We start from the raw sequence: 19,517 nt of genomic DNA on the forward strand, positions 1-19,517 counted from the left end.
AACAACAAGTAGTAATGTTATTCCTTTACCTTTCTCGGTCGTGGCAATGTAGTGGGAGTTGGATGATTCACGTGTTTTAACTTTGTTAGAAATCTTTGACAAAGTGGTTCATGATATCCAGAAAGCTGATGTTGCATGTGAAAAGTGTCGACAAATTTTATGTAGGAAAATCTGGTTCTCGAAACTCGGAGAGTGGAGTATCTTCGATTTTTTAATAAGCAATCTTATTGGGGATCTGGCTCTCGAGATTCAGAAAGCGGTGTCTTTTCGATTTTTGAGCAAGTAATCCTGTTGGAAGTGCTTTCTCAGATGTGAGGAAAGGTTGGGCATTTTTGCAAGTCTGCTTTACCACGGAGCACAGAGGTTGACACACATAGGGATTTTCCAGTTAGCTATTAACTACTGTGAGAAAATATCAAAAATTGATCAAGAAAGCAAAAAATGAACCAAGGAGGAAGAACAGAAAGGAAAAAATGAGTCTTTGCAGATGACTATTCATTCAATACAATGCTATATTCTATCGAGTCTTTTAGAAAGGTTGCATATATATAGGCACCCTCTAACTAACTACAAAAAGGCTAAACATGACTCACCAAACTTTATCTAAAATAACCATTCTTTTAACCAACTTTATCTAAACTAACCACTCTTTAACAAACCCCAACTGCCTTTGCTGACATGGTAGATACATCTTCAAAAACTTGCCATGTGTCCTCTCTTATCATCCCCCCTCAATCTCAGGTAGGGTGACCAATGCTGAGATTGCAACAATGCTTGTAAAATGCAGGTCCATGAAGGCCTTTAGTGAAGACATCGGCTGTTTGATCATTAGTCGGAACATATTGAACCAGTAAGTCTTTCTTTTGAACCTTCTCGCGAACAAAGTGGAAGTCAGTATCAAGGTGCTTAATCCTAGTATGAAACACTGGATTAGCACACAAAGCAGGAGCTGAGAGATTATCACAATGTAGTAGAGGTGGTAATAACAAAGGCTGATGCAAATCTTTCAACAGAAGACGTATCCATGCTATATCAACAGCACAATGAGCCAATGCTTTATATTCTGCCTCGGTGGAACTGCGAGAAACTAAAGATTGTTTCTTCGACTACCAGGAAATAGGATTGTTACCCATATACACCACAAAGCCAGTTATAGATCTTCTAGTATTAGGATCAGCTGCCCAGTCCGAATCAGAAAATGCAGTGATAGAGTAATTTGAAGATGCAGAGTATGTAAGACCACAATTGATAGTGCCTTGAATATATCTGAGAATTCGTTTGACAAGAGCATAATGAACCTCAGTGGGGCTGTTCATATATTGACAAGCAACATTCACAGAATATGAAAGATCTGGTCTTGTAAAAGTCAGATATTGGAGTGCACCTACTAAACTTCTATATGTAGTTGGATCAGTCAAAGGAGTACCCTCAGATGCTAGCAATTGAGTATTTGGCTTACATGGTGTGGGGGCAGGTTTGCAAGTGTCCATTCCAGCCTTGTGAATCAAGTCCCGAGCATACTTGGATTGACTGATAAAAATATCCCTATTAGCTTTATATGTAAGTTGCAGTCCCAAAAAATATGAAAGCTGTCCCATATCTTTTAATTCAAACACTTCACCTGATTCCTGAATAACTGTTTGAACTTTGCTTGCATTTGAGCCTGTCAAGATTATATCATCAACATATAATAAGAGGACTACCACATCACTGCCATCATGTTTGACAAAAAGACTTGTATCTGACTGAGACATCTGAAATCCCATAGCTGGTAAATAGCCTGTGAATTTGGCATTCCAGGCACGAGGTGCTTGCTTGAGACCGTAAAGGGATTTAACCAATTTACAAACATACTCAGGATGATTAGAATCCACAAAACCTTGTGGCTGCTTCATGTACACCTTCTCCTCCAAATCACCGTGCAAAAAGGCATTCTTAATGTCAAGTTGTCTTAACTCCCATTTGTATTGAGCAGCAAGAGAAATAATTAATCGCACAGTTGTATGACGTACAACGGGACTAAAAATCTCAAAGTAGTCTAAACCAAGTTCTTAATTATAACCTTGTGCGACTAATTTGGCCTTATAACGGGAAATGGATCCATCAGGATTCTTTTTCAATTTAAAAACCCACTTACTACCAATGATAGAACGATGTGTAGGTGGAGGAACAAGAATCCAAGTGCCTTGGCTTTGTAAAGCATCGAACTCCTCTTGCATCGCAGTTTGCCAATGAATATTAGTTGCAGCAGTTCGAAATGAAGTAAGTTCGGCAATATCATTGAGTGCAGCAACAAAGGAGAAACCATGATGACAATGATCAGATGGATCTAACTGCAGAGTGTATAACTCAGGGAGTGTTGCAAGAAAACCAGTATAATTCTTCCTGGAAATAGCACCAGTTTGTAGTTTGGTTTGCATTCTTGAAATCGAAGAAGAATGAGAAGAATCAATATGTAAGGATGAAGAAGAATCAAAAGGGAGAATTACCTCCAACTGTGCAGGATCAAGGACAGGTAACACCAAAGCTGTTGAAGAAGATGAGGGAGTTGTTTCAGACGCTGATGAAGATCCAGTATGAGTATTATTCCTTGAAGAAGTGACAGATGTATTAGTAGCACTTGAAGTAGGTAAATCAATACTGTGATATCCCTCAACACCCTGTGAACTAGGAGAGATAGTGGAATCTAATCTTGACTGCAGTGGAACAGGAATTAATACCAAAGATTGTGAAGACTGACAATGAGATATTGGATCAGAAGAACAATTATGTGCAAGAGAGACACATTTATATGGAAACATACTTTCATCATGAAGAACATGCCTGGAAATAATGAATTTCCTAGTTAGAGAATGAAAGCAAATAACTCATTTATATCCTGGAGCATATCCCACAAAAACACACAATAAAACCCTTGGTTGTAACTTGTTTGCAGTGTAAGGTCTAATGTATGGATGTACTGCAGTACCAAAAACTTTGAGACCTTGTAACTGAGGATTAGTATTATACAACATCTGATATGGAGATTTCATTGCTAACACTGGACATGGCATTCTATTTATTAAAAAAAACGGAATGAGCACATGCATGATACCATAGGTCTTGAGGCAATTTTGCAGCAGTCATAAGAGTAATGGCTGTCTCCACAATATGTTGATGCTTCCTCTCAGCAATTCCATTTTGCTGAGGGGTATATGGACAAGAGAGCATATGAATGATTCCTTTGTATCTTAAGAAGGTCTTAAATCTGGTACTAACATATTCACCACCACCATCTGTCTGTAAACACTTAATACCAACATTAAATTGAGCCAAGACATAACTGTAAAATCGTTGAAAGACATAAAAAACCTCTGATTTATTGATTAAGGGAAATATCCATACAAATCTGGTGAACTCATCTACAAAACTAACATAATACTTGTATCCCTCTATGGATTTAGTAGGTGATGGCCCCCAAAGATCAGTATGAACCTTTTGAAATGGAAAAGTACAAGTTTTTGTTCTATCAAAAAAAGGTAACCTAGACATCTTTCCAGAAATACACTGAGTACATAAGTGTTGTTGATCATCAGGAATACAAACTATATCGGATTGTTTTAACATTGCAGACATAATTGCATTGCTGGGATGTCCAAGTCTTTGATGCCAGATTGTTGTTTTCACCTTCTGTCCAAGTAAAGCTACTGATGTATTGGATGACTGAGTGGAAGAACCTGACAACAACTGAACTGGTATTGGAAACAACTCTCCCCCATTACTCCTTCCGTGGTAAAGAATAGCTTTGGTTACCTTGTCCTGCATAAAGAACTCATGATCATCACAAATGAACCAACAAAAATTATCTTTGCAAAGTTGTTGCACTGACAGTAAATTCACAGCAATAGTTGGTACGTGTAAAACAGTTCGTAGAAGTAAAGAAATAGGGAGAGTATTTAATTTGGTAGAACCAATATGCTGAATTGGCAAACCTTCACCATTGCCAATAGTAATTGTATCATTGCCTTGATATGGTGTGACTTGTTGAAGTGAGTTAACATCAGCAGTCATATGATGAAAGGCACCAGTGTCAACTATCCAGGAATCTTGAGGCAAAATTGTAGATGGACCGTGTGCTTGCATAGCTGTTAAATAAGGGGCAGGTGCTGTGCCTTGATATGCAAAGTTATTACAATGATGACAATCCAAAGCACTATGACCTCGTTTCCCACAGATTTGGCACTCAACAACTTGACTTCCTTGATTGGGATTAGTAGACCGTTTCCAGCAATTAGGAGCTGTATGTCCTCTCTTGGAGCAGATTTGGCATTCAGGTACAATGTAGCTTCTAGTCTCTGTGTTGCCAGACCAAGGTTGCCAATTATTTGTACTGGACTTAGTACCAGATGATTGTCCTTTGTTATTTCCAAAATTTGAGCCTCGATACCCTCCATTAGATTTTTGTCCAAAAAATGGTCTGGAGCTAGCATTAGAATTATTGAAGAGCCTAGGAGCAGTGCCATTCCCAACATAACCATACGAGTTAGAAAAATCCGGGTACATAGATGAAGATTGTGGCATGACAAATGAACTTGAAGAATATTGAGCAGGAGAGTGCATAAGGCCATTAGATGGAAATGTTGTTGCGGGAAAAGAAAAACCTTGAGAAGTAAAAGGTGAAACAACAGACCCTGGAGACTGATATGGTAAACTCAGATTAGAACCCTCACTAGGTACTTTAGTAAGTGTCCCACCAGTAGTAAATGGAACATTACCAGAATTACTAGTTGATCCTTAAGAATGCATAGACTGAGAAAATGATCCTTGCATATACAATCCAGAAAAAGTATTAGGCAGAGTATTATCCATAGATTCAATTTCCCTTTCAGCACACAACAATTGCTCCCTAAACTCTCTGAGTGTAATAGGATTGTCTCTAGTAAAAATCACAGTTCTTATAGTAGAGTATTCTCTAGGTAATCTAGATAATGTAGCCACCACAAAATCATTATCAGAAACAGATTCATTAGCAGCAATCAATTGGTCCTTTATATTTCTCAACTTAGACAAATATTGATCTATGGAATCACCTTCTTTTTGTATAGTTTGGAACTCAGTCTTTAAGGTATTCACCCTAGCCTTCGAAACTGAAGCATAACGATCTTGAAGATTAGACCAAGCTTCATGCGCAGTTTTACAGCCCAATAGAAAGTCAATTCTTGTTAATTGTTGAGCATAATTGAAATCAAAATTATAAACATGATTGAATTGTGTAGAAGTATTCTAAAGTTATATTTTGGATTAGAAGAGTTTGGGTTCTAAGTTGCAGGGAACTTATATTTCTGCAGAGAAAAACTATGTTTCAAATAGCCTACTTTGGCTCTTGATTTATATGTCTTAATGGATTCCTTTTGATCCATTATTATGTGTTTTGAAACTAGACATATCAATGATCAAAACCCATCTGATTTCACATAATTCTGTTGAGTTTTGATATGTCAAAACCATGTACAAATTTGAGTCCCGAAGCTGCCAGACAGCAGCAAATACTGGATTTCCAGTTTCAGGGATCTATTATGTATCTTGCATAACTTTCAACTCATCACCCCGTTTCCTACAAATCTTATATGCTTTTAATGTACTCAAAACAAGCTTCGAATCTCATGTAAGTTTGCATCATCTGGTATAGTTATGGGTGTTCAAAATCAGGCTTAATCTTGGTTGACTAAGACTATTTTTTTTTTCTACAGCTGTTGTGTAGTTTCAACTTTATCCATCAAAGCATTTCTTTAAAGTCAGAAACAATGTATATTATATAGGTGTGCACTATATGATTCCATCCCTTGGCTGATAAGATAAATTTGAGTAAAGCTGTGATATAATTATAAGCTCAATTATTCTATTGTTTTGGTGCATTTTTATACCTACTGAAACACATCATTACTAATGGTCCAGAATTATTCTTATTCATGTGTATTTACAATGATTTACTTTAGATCAACCAAAAAGGCATTGATTATATTTAACATCATGGAATGTTATATTATTTATCTCATGGTTGATTACTCTTGTTGAATGCGTACATCATTGGATCACTTGGATGAGAACTGAATTATGGCTTTTGTTGGATATCATTGTTATTGTTATGATTAGACTTGTTGATAAATATGGCTAGAGAGTATGATTGTGCTTCGTCGTTTGTTCTTTGAAGTATTGCATGATATGCATTGTGGTATATTGTTAGGACATAACGAGTTATGTGATGAATGTTCGAGTGTAGTGAATAATGAACTACGAATGGCTTGATCCCTATTTAGGGTACGTAGGCATCTAACGAGGATGTTAGATGCAGCCATAAAGTCTACGAATAATTATTGTGCAGTTGGATCTTAAGTTGTGTTTTGCCATTTCCCAAAGACGGGGTTTAGAAATACAGGTATTTGGTGACATCACGTGTCATCCTGGATGTACTTCAAGATTGGGGCGTGACAATAGAGTCAGAGTTTATAGCTTTAGACTTGGCTGGAGAAGAAGCTGAATGGCACAAACATTTTCTGGAGGATATTCCAATGTGGCCAAAGCCTCTAACTACTATATGTATACATTGTGACAGTATGGCAGCGCAATCAAGGGCCAAAAGTCATGTATACAATGGGAAGTCACGACACATCAGGCGTCGACATAATACTCTTAAGAAGTTGCTCTCTAATGGAATAATGTCCATTGATTATGTGAAGTCAAAGGAAAGTATAGCTGATCCTTTGACAAAAGGCCTACCAAGAGAGCAAATATTATTTACATCGAGAAGAATGAGTCTCAAGCCAATTCAATGAATCGAACTGGGCGGAAACCTAACCTAACTGATTGGAGATCCCATGGTCTAGGTTCAATAAGCAAACTGGTTGAGTTTGATTCAAAAGTTGAACACACAACTTACCCATTCTTATGATCAAATGTGTGTTGTCTGTTAAAGTTCGAGGGGTTATGTTTTATACATTTAATGACATTAATACCTTGTTATCAAGATGAATATGGTAGACTATTCTTAATTAATGTCACTTATATAGGAGTAAATGGGGCCACATTTATGAGAATTGAATTGGCTAAATTCTCTAAAGCTCCTACGAAATCCGGGATCTGTTCAGAGCCAAAATGAACACAACCGTATGAATAGACGTGTGGCAGGCATGATATGTGTGTAGTATATTGTCTCGGTTTACTACTGCGATGAACAATTCAAGATCTTCCACATTCACTGCGTCACCAAGTAAACCCGATATGTTTTCACTAGGGTAAGTTCAAGTCCAAAAGACACTTCACCCGATGCATATCATGTCTATTCTCTCTCAGTTTTAGGTAGCCTAGTCATACATTTACATTTGCATTTGCATTCAAATGTGGGTAATTGTTGGAGTTTGAATGAAATTTCAACTCAAATGTGGGGTATTGTTGGAAATTTTGAGTAGAAATTCTTTTGTCTCACATTGGCCATTCCCAAAAGATTTTCTCACTTTATAAGGCTTTGTCCCTTATAGAAAGTAATTGGAGTAATAGGTCTTGGAGAATAAAATTAGGCTCACCCTTGTGATTGGGCTTTGGGTGTGCTAATTAATTGGTAATTAATATATAATTAATTATCAAAAGATGGGCCTTGGGCCTTAGAACTCTGAAAATTAAATTCTTTAATTAATTGTTTTTAATTAATTTCGAATTTAATTATTTTTTATTTGAACAGACTTATCTTTTCAGATGAATTCTGAAGTCAATGATAAAACGCAAAGAACACAGCACCTCATCTGAAGAGATGTCTCCCAACAGTCACATCTCATTCTCATACCTGTTGCGAACAAGTATAATCCCACTATATATACATATATCTGCATGGCATTTAAGACACAGAAAATCAACATTCTTCTTCTACAATCACAAATATCCTTTCTGAGATAACCACACAAAAATTCGCCAGAAGTCAAGTTTTCCGGTGCTGGAATTTTGACTTGATAGTTAAATTCTGGTGAAGCATACGTCCGTATAACTATAAGCACTGAGTAGGAGCGAAATTTCTGTTTCAAGGACATTGCGGTACGCAAGCCTCGATCTTCAATATTTCTGTTTAATATTATTTCATTGTTCATACATTGTTTATTTATTAGCATATATAAATTTATCACAGATTGTTCACATATATCCAACAAGGAACACATTAAGCCACTTGGCATACAGACACCATCATCACAGTTGCCTTTTGCATGGGTTACATTTTCTTATAATCTTAAAGGTTTTCTTATAGCAGCTCCCTTCACCGCCAGGGCTAGCCTTTTTGCGAGGGAAGGCACTGAACCTCTGAGGCTGTGCTGGTTTACACTCACTAGCTCTACGCTTATTAGAACCACAAGCTGCTTGAAACCGTCGTATCAAAGACTTGTCGTAAGCCTTTCTTTTTGCTGGGTCAAACAGAACGTCCCAGGCTGCCTTAACATGCTTAAAAGCACCCTCTGTGGCGATTGATCTATTCTTGTCGGGGTGCAAGGCAAGTGCCAGCCTCTTGTATTGTTTCTTGATGGTTTCTGATTCGGCAACTGTAGGGTTTTCGATGCCAATAACACGATACAAGTTTTCCTTATGTGACACGGCAAAATGAATTTGGTATGCAGTCATGTAGTTTTCAATACCATGCAAATTTGCATCGAACTCTTTTGTTGCCTTGGCTTGTATGATTGCATATTCAAAGTTTCCCAGCGTGTAATAAGCTTCAGCAGCCTCTCGAGCCTTGACCGCTGCCATCTGTGCGAGGTTGGTGATGTGATCAGGACACAATGCTTGAGGAATGGAGTTGCTAGGGATTCTGCTGTGTCCGACACTACTAGGAAACCAGTTATTAGTGGCGTTTTGAAAACCGACAAAAAACATATATTACTGTCGGATTTTAAGCAAAATCCAACAGAAAATGGATGCAGTGGTGAATATAATAAGCGACAGAATTGCCTGCGTCAGGAAATTTATTTTCCGACAGGAAATACTCTAAAACCGACAGAAATTGTGTCGGATAAAACCAACAGAATACTTTCTGTCGGCTAAAACTGACATAAAATGATTAAACCATCCGACATAAATTAATTAAAAATGAATAAATAAAACCATTTCCTGTCGGCTAAAACCGACAGGAATAAATAAATAATGAATAAATAAAAACATTTCCTGTCGGATAAAAACGACAATAATTATATTAATAATAATAAAAAATTTAAATCACTTTCTGCATTTTCCATATCCCCGCATTCACCATCCAACCTCGCCGGAGCTCGATCTCGCCGGTGACTGTCAGGCCCTTAAAGTCTTAGGCAAGGGAGTAATAATGGGCACCATTTTCTTAGTCCACAACCCGTCATCCGACCCCTCCGCCCATCCCCACCGTATGTCACCATTGTCTGCCTCCTTCCATCACTTCATCCAACCCTGGTTCAAAGTCAGGTGTGGATTAAAGTTCTACAACGAAGTAAAAGCAAAGCTCATATCAACCATGAAAATTAATCACCCTCCATCGAAACCACAGTCCAATGAACAGTTCTTTATTGAAATCAATAACCATTTATCAACTCTATACATACAAATTTTAGCAAGTTTAAATTCGTACCCACAGTTCCCCAAATTTTAGCTACTCTATACATACACGGCCAAAACTATTCCAATGAATGGTAACTAAGAATTATAATGATCAAAAGGAAGGTACGTACAACAAGTAAACAATTAAGCTGAAGGAATATTGTTGACTTCCAAGGCAGCAACAACAGCTAGCACTAATAAATACAGTCGATCAGAAAATAGACAAAGTAATTTAACTACCTTCAAATTATTCCAAGCAATCGAGTGGACTGATCGATGGATTGGAGAGAGCCTTTCAAGTACGTACTAGCCAACAACAAAGAGCGAGCGGCCGGGGCTTTAACGAGATGAGATGCAGCAACGTGAAAATATATAGAATAGGGTACACATCTCATACATATAATCCCTAGAGACAGAGAGAGGGAGATAGTATGAGAGATGACTAATAACTTTATGTTAGCTAGCTAAGCTTGGTAGCTAGAATCAAGCACTATTGTGCTATGAGTGTGAGACAGACACCAACGAGAGAGAGAATGAGAGTATGTCTGCAGTGTGTGTGGAATTGTTGGTTGGAATGGGTTGCAAGTGTTCGAACATAATAGAAAAGAAGAGAGGAGAAGGAGAAGGGAATGAGGACAGGAGAATAGGGGGAAGGGAGAAGCACCGGCGCAAGGAAGATGGAAGGGTTTTAAAAATTTAGGTTATTTTAATTACTGTCGGTTAAAACCGACAGCAACATTTTTTTAAAATAAAAACCGGCAGAAAAATTTAATTACTGTCGGTTATAACCGACAAAAACAAAATGGCGGCAAAATTCCCTCTGAAAATTTTCAATTTTCCCTCAAAATTTTAAATTCCCCCCAAAATTTTGTTACGATTTTAAAAAATAAAATAATAATTGTTTGGTTTAATAAATAAATAAATAATATGTAATTCAATAGAATATTTTTTAAAAATTAAATAAATAATTGTTTGGTTTAATAGATAATTTTTACACTTTTGGTTTAATAGAGAATAATGCATGTAAAATAAGCGATAAAGAAACAAAAAAAAGAATTGTACAATGAAAATGTCATCACACAAACTAAATATTGTCTAATCAATACTTGAAAAACATAAATAAATATTATCTAATGAATAAATTTGATATTCAATTTAAAATATTTACACTTATACTTAATGGAAGTATTACATTAACTCTAAGTGTTTGTTTAATCTACCGTTTTGATAAGATACGCATTCTACGAAGCGTTTTTCAACGATCCAACCGTCAAACTTGTTTGTACACACTCCGAGATCGCATACGTAAAAAATCACAAAAAACAAACATTAAGAGATTAGGTAACAAAACAAAAGTTTTCAACGGTTATAAACGAAAAATCACAATTTAACAGTTACTTTAGCTCCGATTTTGATGATTTTTTACAGCTACACTCCTCAACCCTATAAGAATGCATTGAACAAATTCGATCTTCAATTTAAAATATTACACTAGTGGATAAATCTTATTTTATACTTAATGGAAGTATAACATTAACTCTAAGTGTTTATTTAATCTGCCGTTTTGATACGATACGCATTCTACAAAGCGTTTTTCAACGATCAAACCGTCAAACTTATTTGTACACACTCCGAGATTGCATACGTAAAAAATCGTAAAAAACAAACATTCATAGATTACGTAACGGAACAAAAGTTTTCGACTGTTATAAACCAAAAATCACAATTTAACGATTATTTTAGCTCCGATTTTAATGATTTTTTACAGATACACTCCTTGACCCTATAAGAATGCAATGAATGAATTTGATCTTCAATTTAAAATATTTACACTAGTGGATACCACAAAATCTTATTTTATACTTAATGGAAGTATAACATTAACTCTTAAGTGTTTGTTAAATCTATCAATTTGATAGGATATGCATTCTACGAAACTAGTTTCAACAATCCAACCGTCAAATATGTTCGTATATACTATGAGATAGCATGTGTAAAAAATTGCAAAAAATATAATATTTAAAACATGTGTTTATTTATTTTTAATCAATATAACATTTTAAAATAATAAAATCAGACATGATAGAGTACACCAGATGTTCATGTGTGTTTATGTGCCAGACAATGTGCATTGTGACGCATTGGAAAAATTTGTTTAAATTTCTTTGTATCTTGTTGCTTGCCTGTGAGGGAGCATAATCCTTATTACAAAAATGATAGAGCTTTAGATTGTAGTCTTTTGTTATTATTCTCTCAGAAAATTTATGGCTTGTGGGAATTGGGTTCATTAGACTTTAGGGTCATGAGTGAAAAAAAAAATTTAATATGTGTTTATTTATTTATTTTTAATCAATATAACATTTTAAAATAATAAAATTTTCATTTATGTCGGTTATAACCGCCAGAATACTAAAATAATAACCGCCATAAAGTAAAATAATAAAATAGTCAATTTATGTCGATTATAACCGCCACCATTAACTTAAAAACCGCCAGAACATGTAAAAATATTTATAAAAAAAGATTCAAAAATACTGCCAGTAAATATCCGCCAGTATTTTCTTGATATCCGCCAGTAATTTATGTCGGATATAACCGACATAATTTTTCTAATATCCGCCAGTAATTAAATGATGTGTCGGATATAATTTATCCGACAGGATTTTCTAATATCCGCCACCATCATCCGCCACCTAAAGCTAATATTGTAGTAGTGCGATGGGCATGCTACTGCGCTTGAACTTTAAAGTAGAAGCCATGGTGTAGATATATAGATAGAGAGAGAGCGAAGGAAATTAGGAACTGAGAGTACTATATTCGTGCAGGTTGGAGATATATATAACACAACTTTTCTATGCGTAACTTAAGCAAGTGAAAAACCCTAGAAAAAGGAAACTTGGATAGAAGTAGAACTTCCCATTACTATTCGTAATTTAATTAGGGCTGAGTCGGCTGACCCTCGTGTCCTGGTAGATAATTAAATTAATTATCCTTAGGCCATTTTAATAATGCCTTGGGAAACAAGGATTAACAGTAGATAATTAAACCAATTACAATAAGGTTTCTACTCAATATATATAGTTTCAAAAGATTAACATCATCCAATTATATAACATAAGATTTAATAACAAAACACAGCCCCATGAATCGAAAATTAAGAGAGAAGTTTAGAATGCTTCACTATGTACATATAAATAATACATCCACGTTTCATTTGTAAGAGGACATTACTATATTTCTCTAGAAGTAGAAATTCTTACATTTTGTCAATCGCGTACATTTTTCTCATACGTATCAAATTTTGATAGAAAAGAATATGGAATTTTCTAGTTTCAAAGGGAAGGAGGATATGCCCATAACTAGCGAACACCTTCTCTCTCTAGTTCCAAAACTATGCTTGTAAATATAAAAAAAAACTAAAAAAAAGTGTGTGGCATCTTCATCCAATAGAGACATTCGCTTTCTAACAAGACAATGGAAAGATTGAACTGTTGTGTCAACTTGTCATTTCCCCGGCGATGAATATCATTTTCATTTTCCTTTAACTTAAGTACTTAAAAATCGTCTTTTGTTCTTCTGTTATAGCCAACTTGATAAGTCCAAGTCTGTTTGAGTAGTTTTTTATGCTTTGACACTGTTGCAGACAAATGGATACGAAACTAATGGGGTCATGAATCTTCTCAGCGGATGCTTCTTCTAAAAACAACTTTTACTATGAGAGAAAATCACAAGCTTTCTTGCTTAATTCTATTACTAATAGTTCTAACTATTTTAAGCACCTGATTGAAATATATATACTTAGCCTCCTCGCATGTGGTCTCACTCATGCAAGAGCGTATAGTTATTTTTTTCATTTGTAATTTGTTTCGTAAGTTACGTATGTTGTAGTTGGAATTTTTCTTTTTCGTTGCATTAGTTTTCTATGTATTTCTGCTAATAAAAGTAAGTCTATCATTCTTAATATATTAACCCATCTCTTTTGTTCTTATGTTCTACCTACTCGTTCTATGGACAAGATTATCCAACTTCGGCTGCCATAGATTGCTAGAGACACTGCTGTCTATAAATAGCCAACATTTACATCATGACTAGATAGAAAATATAAAGTGGGATGCGGGAACAGTGTAAGAGATTCAAAATTTGATTGATTCAACAAAATTGTATTGAATAAAAAGTACATATACAACAGTAACCACTCCAAAATTTCAAGGAGGCAAATTAAGTGCAAAGCGAGGAACACATTAAGCCACTCGGCATACGGACACCATCATCACAGTTGCCTTTTGGCCTGGATTACATTTTCTTATAATCTTAATTGTTTTCTTGTAGCAGCTCCCATCACCGCCAGGGCTGGCCCTTTTGCGAGGGAAGGCACTGGACCTCTGCGGCTGTGCTGGTTTGCACTCACTAGCTCTGCGCTTATTGGAACCATGAGCCGCTTGAAAGCGTCGTCTCAAAGATTTGTCGTAAGCCTCTCTTTTTGCTGGGTCAGAGAGAACGTCCCACGCTGCCTTAACATGCTTGAAAGCACCCTCGGCAGCCATTGATCCATTCTTGTCGGGGTGCAAGGTAAGTGCCAATCTCTTGTATTGTTTCTTGATGGTTTCCGAGTCAGCAACTGTAAGGTTTTCGATGCCAAGAACACAGTACAAGTTTTCCTTGTGTGACACGGCAGAATGAACTTGGTATGCATTCATGTAGTTTTCGATACCATACAAATCTGGATCGAACTCTTTCGCTGCCTTGGCTTGCATGATTGCATATTCGAAGTTTCCAAGTGTGAAATAAGCTTCAGCAGCCTCTCGGGCCTTGACCGCTGCTGTCTGCGCTAGGTTGGTGATGTGATCAGGACACAATGCTTGAGGAATGGAGTTGCTGGGGATTCTGCTGCGGCCAATGGCCATGCTACTGCGCTTGAACTTTAGAGTGGGAGCCATGGTGCAGATATATCGATCGAGAGAGAGAGTGTGTGGTAAAGGAAATTAGGAACTGAGAAGGTAATATATTCTTGCTGGTTGGAGATATGTATAGCACAATTTTCTACGCGTAACTTAAGCAAGTGAAAAACCCTAGAAAAAGGAAACTTGGATAGAAGCAGAACTTATCGTTACTATTCCTAATTTAATTAGGGCTGAGTCGGCTGACCCTCATGTACTGGTAGATAATTAAATTGATTATCCTTGGGCCCTTTTAATAATATTGCCTTGGGAAACAAGGATTGCCAAGTAGATATTTAAAACAATTACAATAAGGTTTCTGCTCAAAATATATATAGTTTCATCAAAAGATTAACACCACTGAAATTGTATAACATAAGATTTAATAAATAATACATCCACGTTTCATTTGTAAGAGGACATTACTAACCTAGTTCTCTAGAAGTAGGAATTCTTACATTTTGCAAATCACATACATTTTTTGCGCACATGTCAAATTTCGGTAGAAAAGAATATGAAAATTTCTAGTTTCAAAGGGAAGGAGAGACATGCCTATAGCGAACATCTTCTCTCTCTAGTTTCCATATCTATGCTTGTAAATATAAAAAAATAATAATAATAATAGAAGGTGGATGGGAAACATATAGGAACTAGGGGTGGGAATAGCACAACTTTTTCTTGTTCCAATGAAACCGAATTGAATCTTGAATCTAAAGAAAGTTGTTGCTTCACCAAAAAATTAATTGACGAGGATTGCTTGCTGGTGGTTGGATCCAAATTCCTTAGCTCATGAAGTGTCTTAAGCATCGCCAAGAGTCCAACAAAATTGTCAAATGAGTCTTCAAAGTTAGAAAATATCCTACACTCTCTATATTAGAGAGTCTATATCCCACTTTTATGGTTATTAAAAGTTGTCTTTGTTAAAGCTTACTAATATGAAACTAAAGCAAGAAGGTCCTATGATGGAAAATAATAAGTACTTAGACTTGTGGAGTATATATGTTGGAGCAAAATTGTGAATCAACAAATTTTAGTCTTCAAACTGTCAAGCGTGTCAACAAATTGTATTTGAAGAAGGGTAATCTTAGGGAGTCTCAATTTGTAGACTAAATTTTGTAAACTAAATGTGTCACATCCCAGCCCGAACCCCCATTACATCCCGGACTCAACTCCGCCGAAGCACGATATTGTTTGCTTTAGGCCCCGACCACGCCCTCATGGTTTTGTTTCTGGAAACTCACACGAGAACTTCCTTGTGGGTCACCCATCATGGGATTGCTCTCGCATGGACTCGTTTAACTTCAAAGTTTCGATGGAACCCGAAGTCAGTGAATTCCCAAAAAGCTTCGTGCTAGGTAAAAATGGAAATATACATATAAGGCTTACGGGATCCACTCCCCTGGGCGATGTGGGATATTGTTGATTAACGTTCTTATTTCTTAGTAGTGATATACATCATTTATTTTACAAAATGTAGTATACAAATTTAATCTGCCTAACATTACTCTTTGTATTTGGTTGTTTACTACTCTCGATGTGCAAAGCATGCCTTGCTTTTAGATATTGTTCCTAATAGTTGTCTAAGGGGCTTTTTTCTTTTAAAAATGGGACTAACTTGTGGTTTCGTCACAGAAATTCACTCTTTCTCTTTCGAGGGCCGAAAAGATTAATACACGCTATTAACTTCTAACCATCAAATTTGATAAATCAAACAAAATAAACAGCCAAAATTTAATACAATGTTTGATAAGTTAAAAATAGTGCGTGTTTATCATTGTTTAGTAATAATTTCTAAAAAAGAGTAACTACAAAAGGCAGGTGAAAGTGAAAAAACATGGAGCAAAAAATCAGGTGAAACGACTCCGTTTGGCTCGTGGTCACCTAGGGGTGGGCACGGGCCGGGCCGGGCCCAAATTTGAAGGGACCGGACCGGACCCGCTTTAAAATGGAACGGGGCGGGGCGGGGCGGGTATTGAAATTTCTGAAGTTGGAACCGGACATAACCCGGCCTGTTTGAAACGGGCGGTTCGGGCCGGGTCCACGGGTCCAACGGAAGGGAACGACGTCGTTGTCTATCTTCCTCCGATGCGAAACCTAGATGCCCAGCGACAACCTTCACCGTCGCGCCGTTCAGCATCGTCACGTCTCCGGCGAACACCACTCGAATCTGTGACTGATGCATGTCGGTCTGAGTATATTACGAGTGTGCAAATACCACTCGGATCCATGACAAAGAGCTTTATTTGCACAGAACACTCGGATCCATGACAGATCCGAGAGAAATGAGGGACGTGTAGAGAGTGAGACTGTGAAAGAGTGAGAGAAAGGGGTGAGAGAGAAATGAGAGTATTGAATTCCAACGATGTTGGCGATGACGAAGCCGAGTATGAAGGTGTCCGAGGAAGAAGAGAGAGACTGCGAGTCTTGGTCCTGGGAAGAAAGAGCGGCAAAGTCATCTGCATCTCGGGAAGAAAGAGCGGCAAAGTCATCTGCGAAGCCAAGGGTGTCTATGTCCAACGGGAATACGAGAGAAACGTGAATGTCGTGAGAAATCACCTCTTGCTGCAGAGCCTCGGCCAAGCCACGGAGCCCGAACTTGCTGGCGGAGTAGGCCGTGTAGCCGTAGATTCCGACTTGGCCGGCCTGGGATGACATCAGCGCGATCGAGCTCCGGAATGAGAGTTGCAGAGATGGGGGGAGAAGAAACAGAGAAGAGGAATGAGGGAGAAGGGAGAAGGTTCGAGAGATTGGGTGTGTGTTCTCGAGAGTGAGAACCATCACGGGGAGGGACAAAAAGAAGTGGGCCTGGGACAGTAACAGTACCCAACACAGGGTATTTTTGCAAACGGGCCGGTCCGGGTACCCGTTTTTCTATACTTTTGGAACCGGCCCGAACCTAAAATTTCAAAGACCCGCCCCGCCCCGCCCCGTTTCTCTTTTTTAAAATTAGGACCCGCCCCGTACCCGCCCCGAACCGCTAATACCCGCCCCTACCCGCGGGTCCAGGACCCGTTTGCCCACCCCTATGGTCACCACATTGATAACCTTCCCAGCTAGACCAGAATTGGGCGAGTGACAAGTTAACGTAGCCATCGGGGCGAGTAGAGCGAGGCGGAAGAACTCGGTGAGTCGAGTTTTGAGTTTTCGGAGGAAGAAATGTCGTTTATTCAGCGGGCAGTGAAGGTGCCACCGAACTCGGCGTCTCTGGACGAAGCCAGGCACCGAGTCTTCGACTTCTTCAGGGCCGCCTGCAGATCCATCCCCACCATCATGGACATCTACAACCTCGACGACGTCGTTGCGCCCTCTCACCTCCGCTCCGCCGTCGCCTCCGAGATCCGCAAGAACGCCTCCGTCACTAACCCTAAGGTCCCCTTCTCCCTCTCTCTCTCTCTCTCTTCAAATTATACGATACGCTGCCGTTTTAATCATCTGAAATTTCGAACAAGGAGTAAAATGTCTGGAATTTCATATTTCGCCCACGATGAACCTTCATTTTGCAATCAAATTGGGGATTTTTGAATACAGTACGGTCTTCCAATCTTGTATTCGGTATTGAATTTTTCTGCTAAGTATTTACATAAATTTGGGCAGAAGGTCAAGGATCGCGTCGAATAGGAATGATTTTAGATGCTGCATTTTCTGTTGGTGTCAAAATTTCCACGTAGAAGTAGCTGAGCTTTTGGGAAATAGTGGTTAATCGAAAAATCTTAACATGGTATCGGAGCAGAAGATGCAAGCTCGAACTTTTGCTAAACTTTCATATTCATATTAAGTTTCACTTTTTGGGATCGATAGTGGTAATGGGAGGTCACACGTTGAGGACTTTATAAGATGCAAGCTCGAACCTTTGCAAAACTTCCACATTTATACCAAGATTCACGGTTTTGGGCTCAATACTACATCCTAAACAAGGGAGAATCATTTTGAATATATGTTGTCCGACGTCCTAACATCTTAAATCTTTTAATTTGTGGGGATATTGGATTACCGAAAACATATAATGGTTAGATTTCTTTTCGGTATTCAATATGGTAAGGATTTCTCAGTGTTAGCAGCAATCAATTTATGTGATCTGTTGTAATATAAGCAGGAGTTTGTGGGTAAACCCCACACATTGGATTGCAATACACATGTATAGGTAATTAGGTTTTGATAATTTGTGAAGATAAATCCTTTCTGTAACTTTTTTTCAGCTATTCCTTCTTGCGCTTAGGTTATCATCTGTGTGATGTCTTGTTTCTCTGTAATAAACTTCACACAGTTTGCATCTCTATATGTTTGTGGAAATGATTATACTAGGCTAAAAACAAAGCTTTCATTGAGTTTAACAATTGAATGAAATGAGTCATTCGTGTGATGCACTTTGACATTGTTCGGTAGTATGCAAATTTAACGTGTTGAATAAATTGCGAAGGGTTTCTAGTGAGTTGGTTGTATATCAAGTTGTGTCTATTTGGTACTAAATCAGAACTGTGGAAAGAATAACCTGGAATTTCATTACTATCCATACCTACTTGCTGACGCGCTTCATGTTAATTTGATTTGTGACTTATAAAAACAATTCTCATTTTGTGGATGGTATGGAAATGCAGGTCATCGATATGCTGCTCTTCAAGGCAATGGAAGAGTTGAATAACATCACCGAGCATGCAAAGCAGCGACACCACATCATTGGCCAGTATGTGGTTGGTCACCAAGGGCTTGTCCAGGATTTGGGCACCAAAGATCAGGGGGCCTCTGCTTTTCTCAAAGATTTTTATAAGAGCAATTATTTTTGAATCTCCGCTATTCCCTGGATTGTGCTTCCGTGGGACTTTGCTTTCGGGGCTGTTAAATAAAGGTGTACTTGACAATTTTTTTGCATCTTTCTGTTGGATATAGATCGTCAAGGTCACTGGGTCAAACCTCAGTTGCTGTTGTTTAAGAAGTCATTAATGTTTTGACAAATGAAGAAACAAGATAACAGTTATGTCATTGGATGAGCATTGTAGCTTA

At 37.7% G+C, this 19,517-nt stretch overlaps 3 protein-coding genes and 1 long non-coding RNA gene across 4 annotated transcripts; 1 reads left to right on the forward strand and 3 right to left on the reverse strand.

The window, feature by feature from the left end:
• Positions 1-8,211: 8,211 nt before the first annotated feature.
• Positions 8,212-8,763, reverse strand: LOC126629664 (dnaJ homolog subfamily C member 7 homolog). The gene has a single exon (XM_050299760.1). It carries the CDS (start codon positions 8,761-8,763, stop codon positions 8,212-8,214), a length of 552 nt encoding a protein of 183 aa, XP_050155717.1.
• A 5,060-nt stretch (positions 8,764-13,823) lies between these two features.
• LOC126629030 (dnaJ protein P58IPK homolog B-like) lies at positions 13,824-14,519 on the reverse strand. The gene has a single exon (XM_050298923.1). It carries the CDS (start codon positions 14,517-14,519, stop codon positions 13,824-13,826), a length of 696 nt encoding a protein of 231 aa, XP_050154880.1.
• A 1,720-nt stretch (positions 14,520-16,239) lies between these two features.
• On the reverse strand, positions 16,240-17,690 carry LOC126629667 (uncharacterized). The gene is made up of 2 exons (XR_007625824.1): positions 17,553-17,690; positions 16,240-16,400 (listed from the first exon to the last, which is right to left on the reverse strand). It is a non-coding gene; the product is annotated as an uncharacterized LOC126629667 (long non-coding RNA).
• On the forward strand, positions 17,546-19,517 carry LOC126629666 (NADH dehydrogenase [ubiquinone] 1 alpha subcomplex subunit 6-like). The gene is made up of 2 exons (XM_050299761.1): positions 17,546-17,888; positions 19,115-19,517. The coding sequence occupies exons 1-2, from the start codon at positions 17,676-17,678 to the stop codon at positions 19,298-19,300; spliced, it is 399 nt and encodes a 132-aa protein (XP_050155718.1). The 5' UTR covers positions 17,546-17,675; the 3' UTR covers positions 19,301-19,517.

This window comes from Malus sylvestris, chromosome 7 (genome assembly GCF_916048215.2).
Source record: "Malus sylvestris chromosome 7, drMalSylv7.2, whole genome shotgun sequence".
In the NCBI taxonomy this organism is placed as follows: domain Eukaryota; kingdom Viridiplantae; phylum Streptophyta; class Magnoliopsida; order Rosales; family Rosaceae; genus Malus; species Malus sylvestris.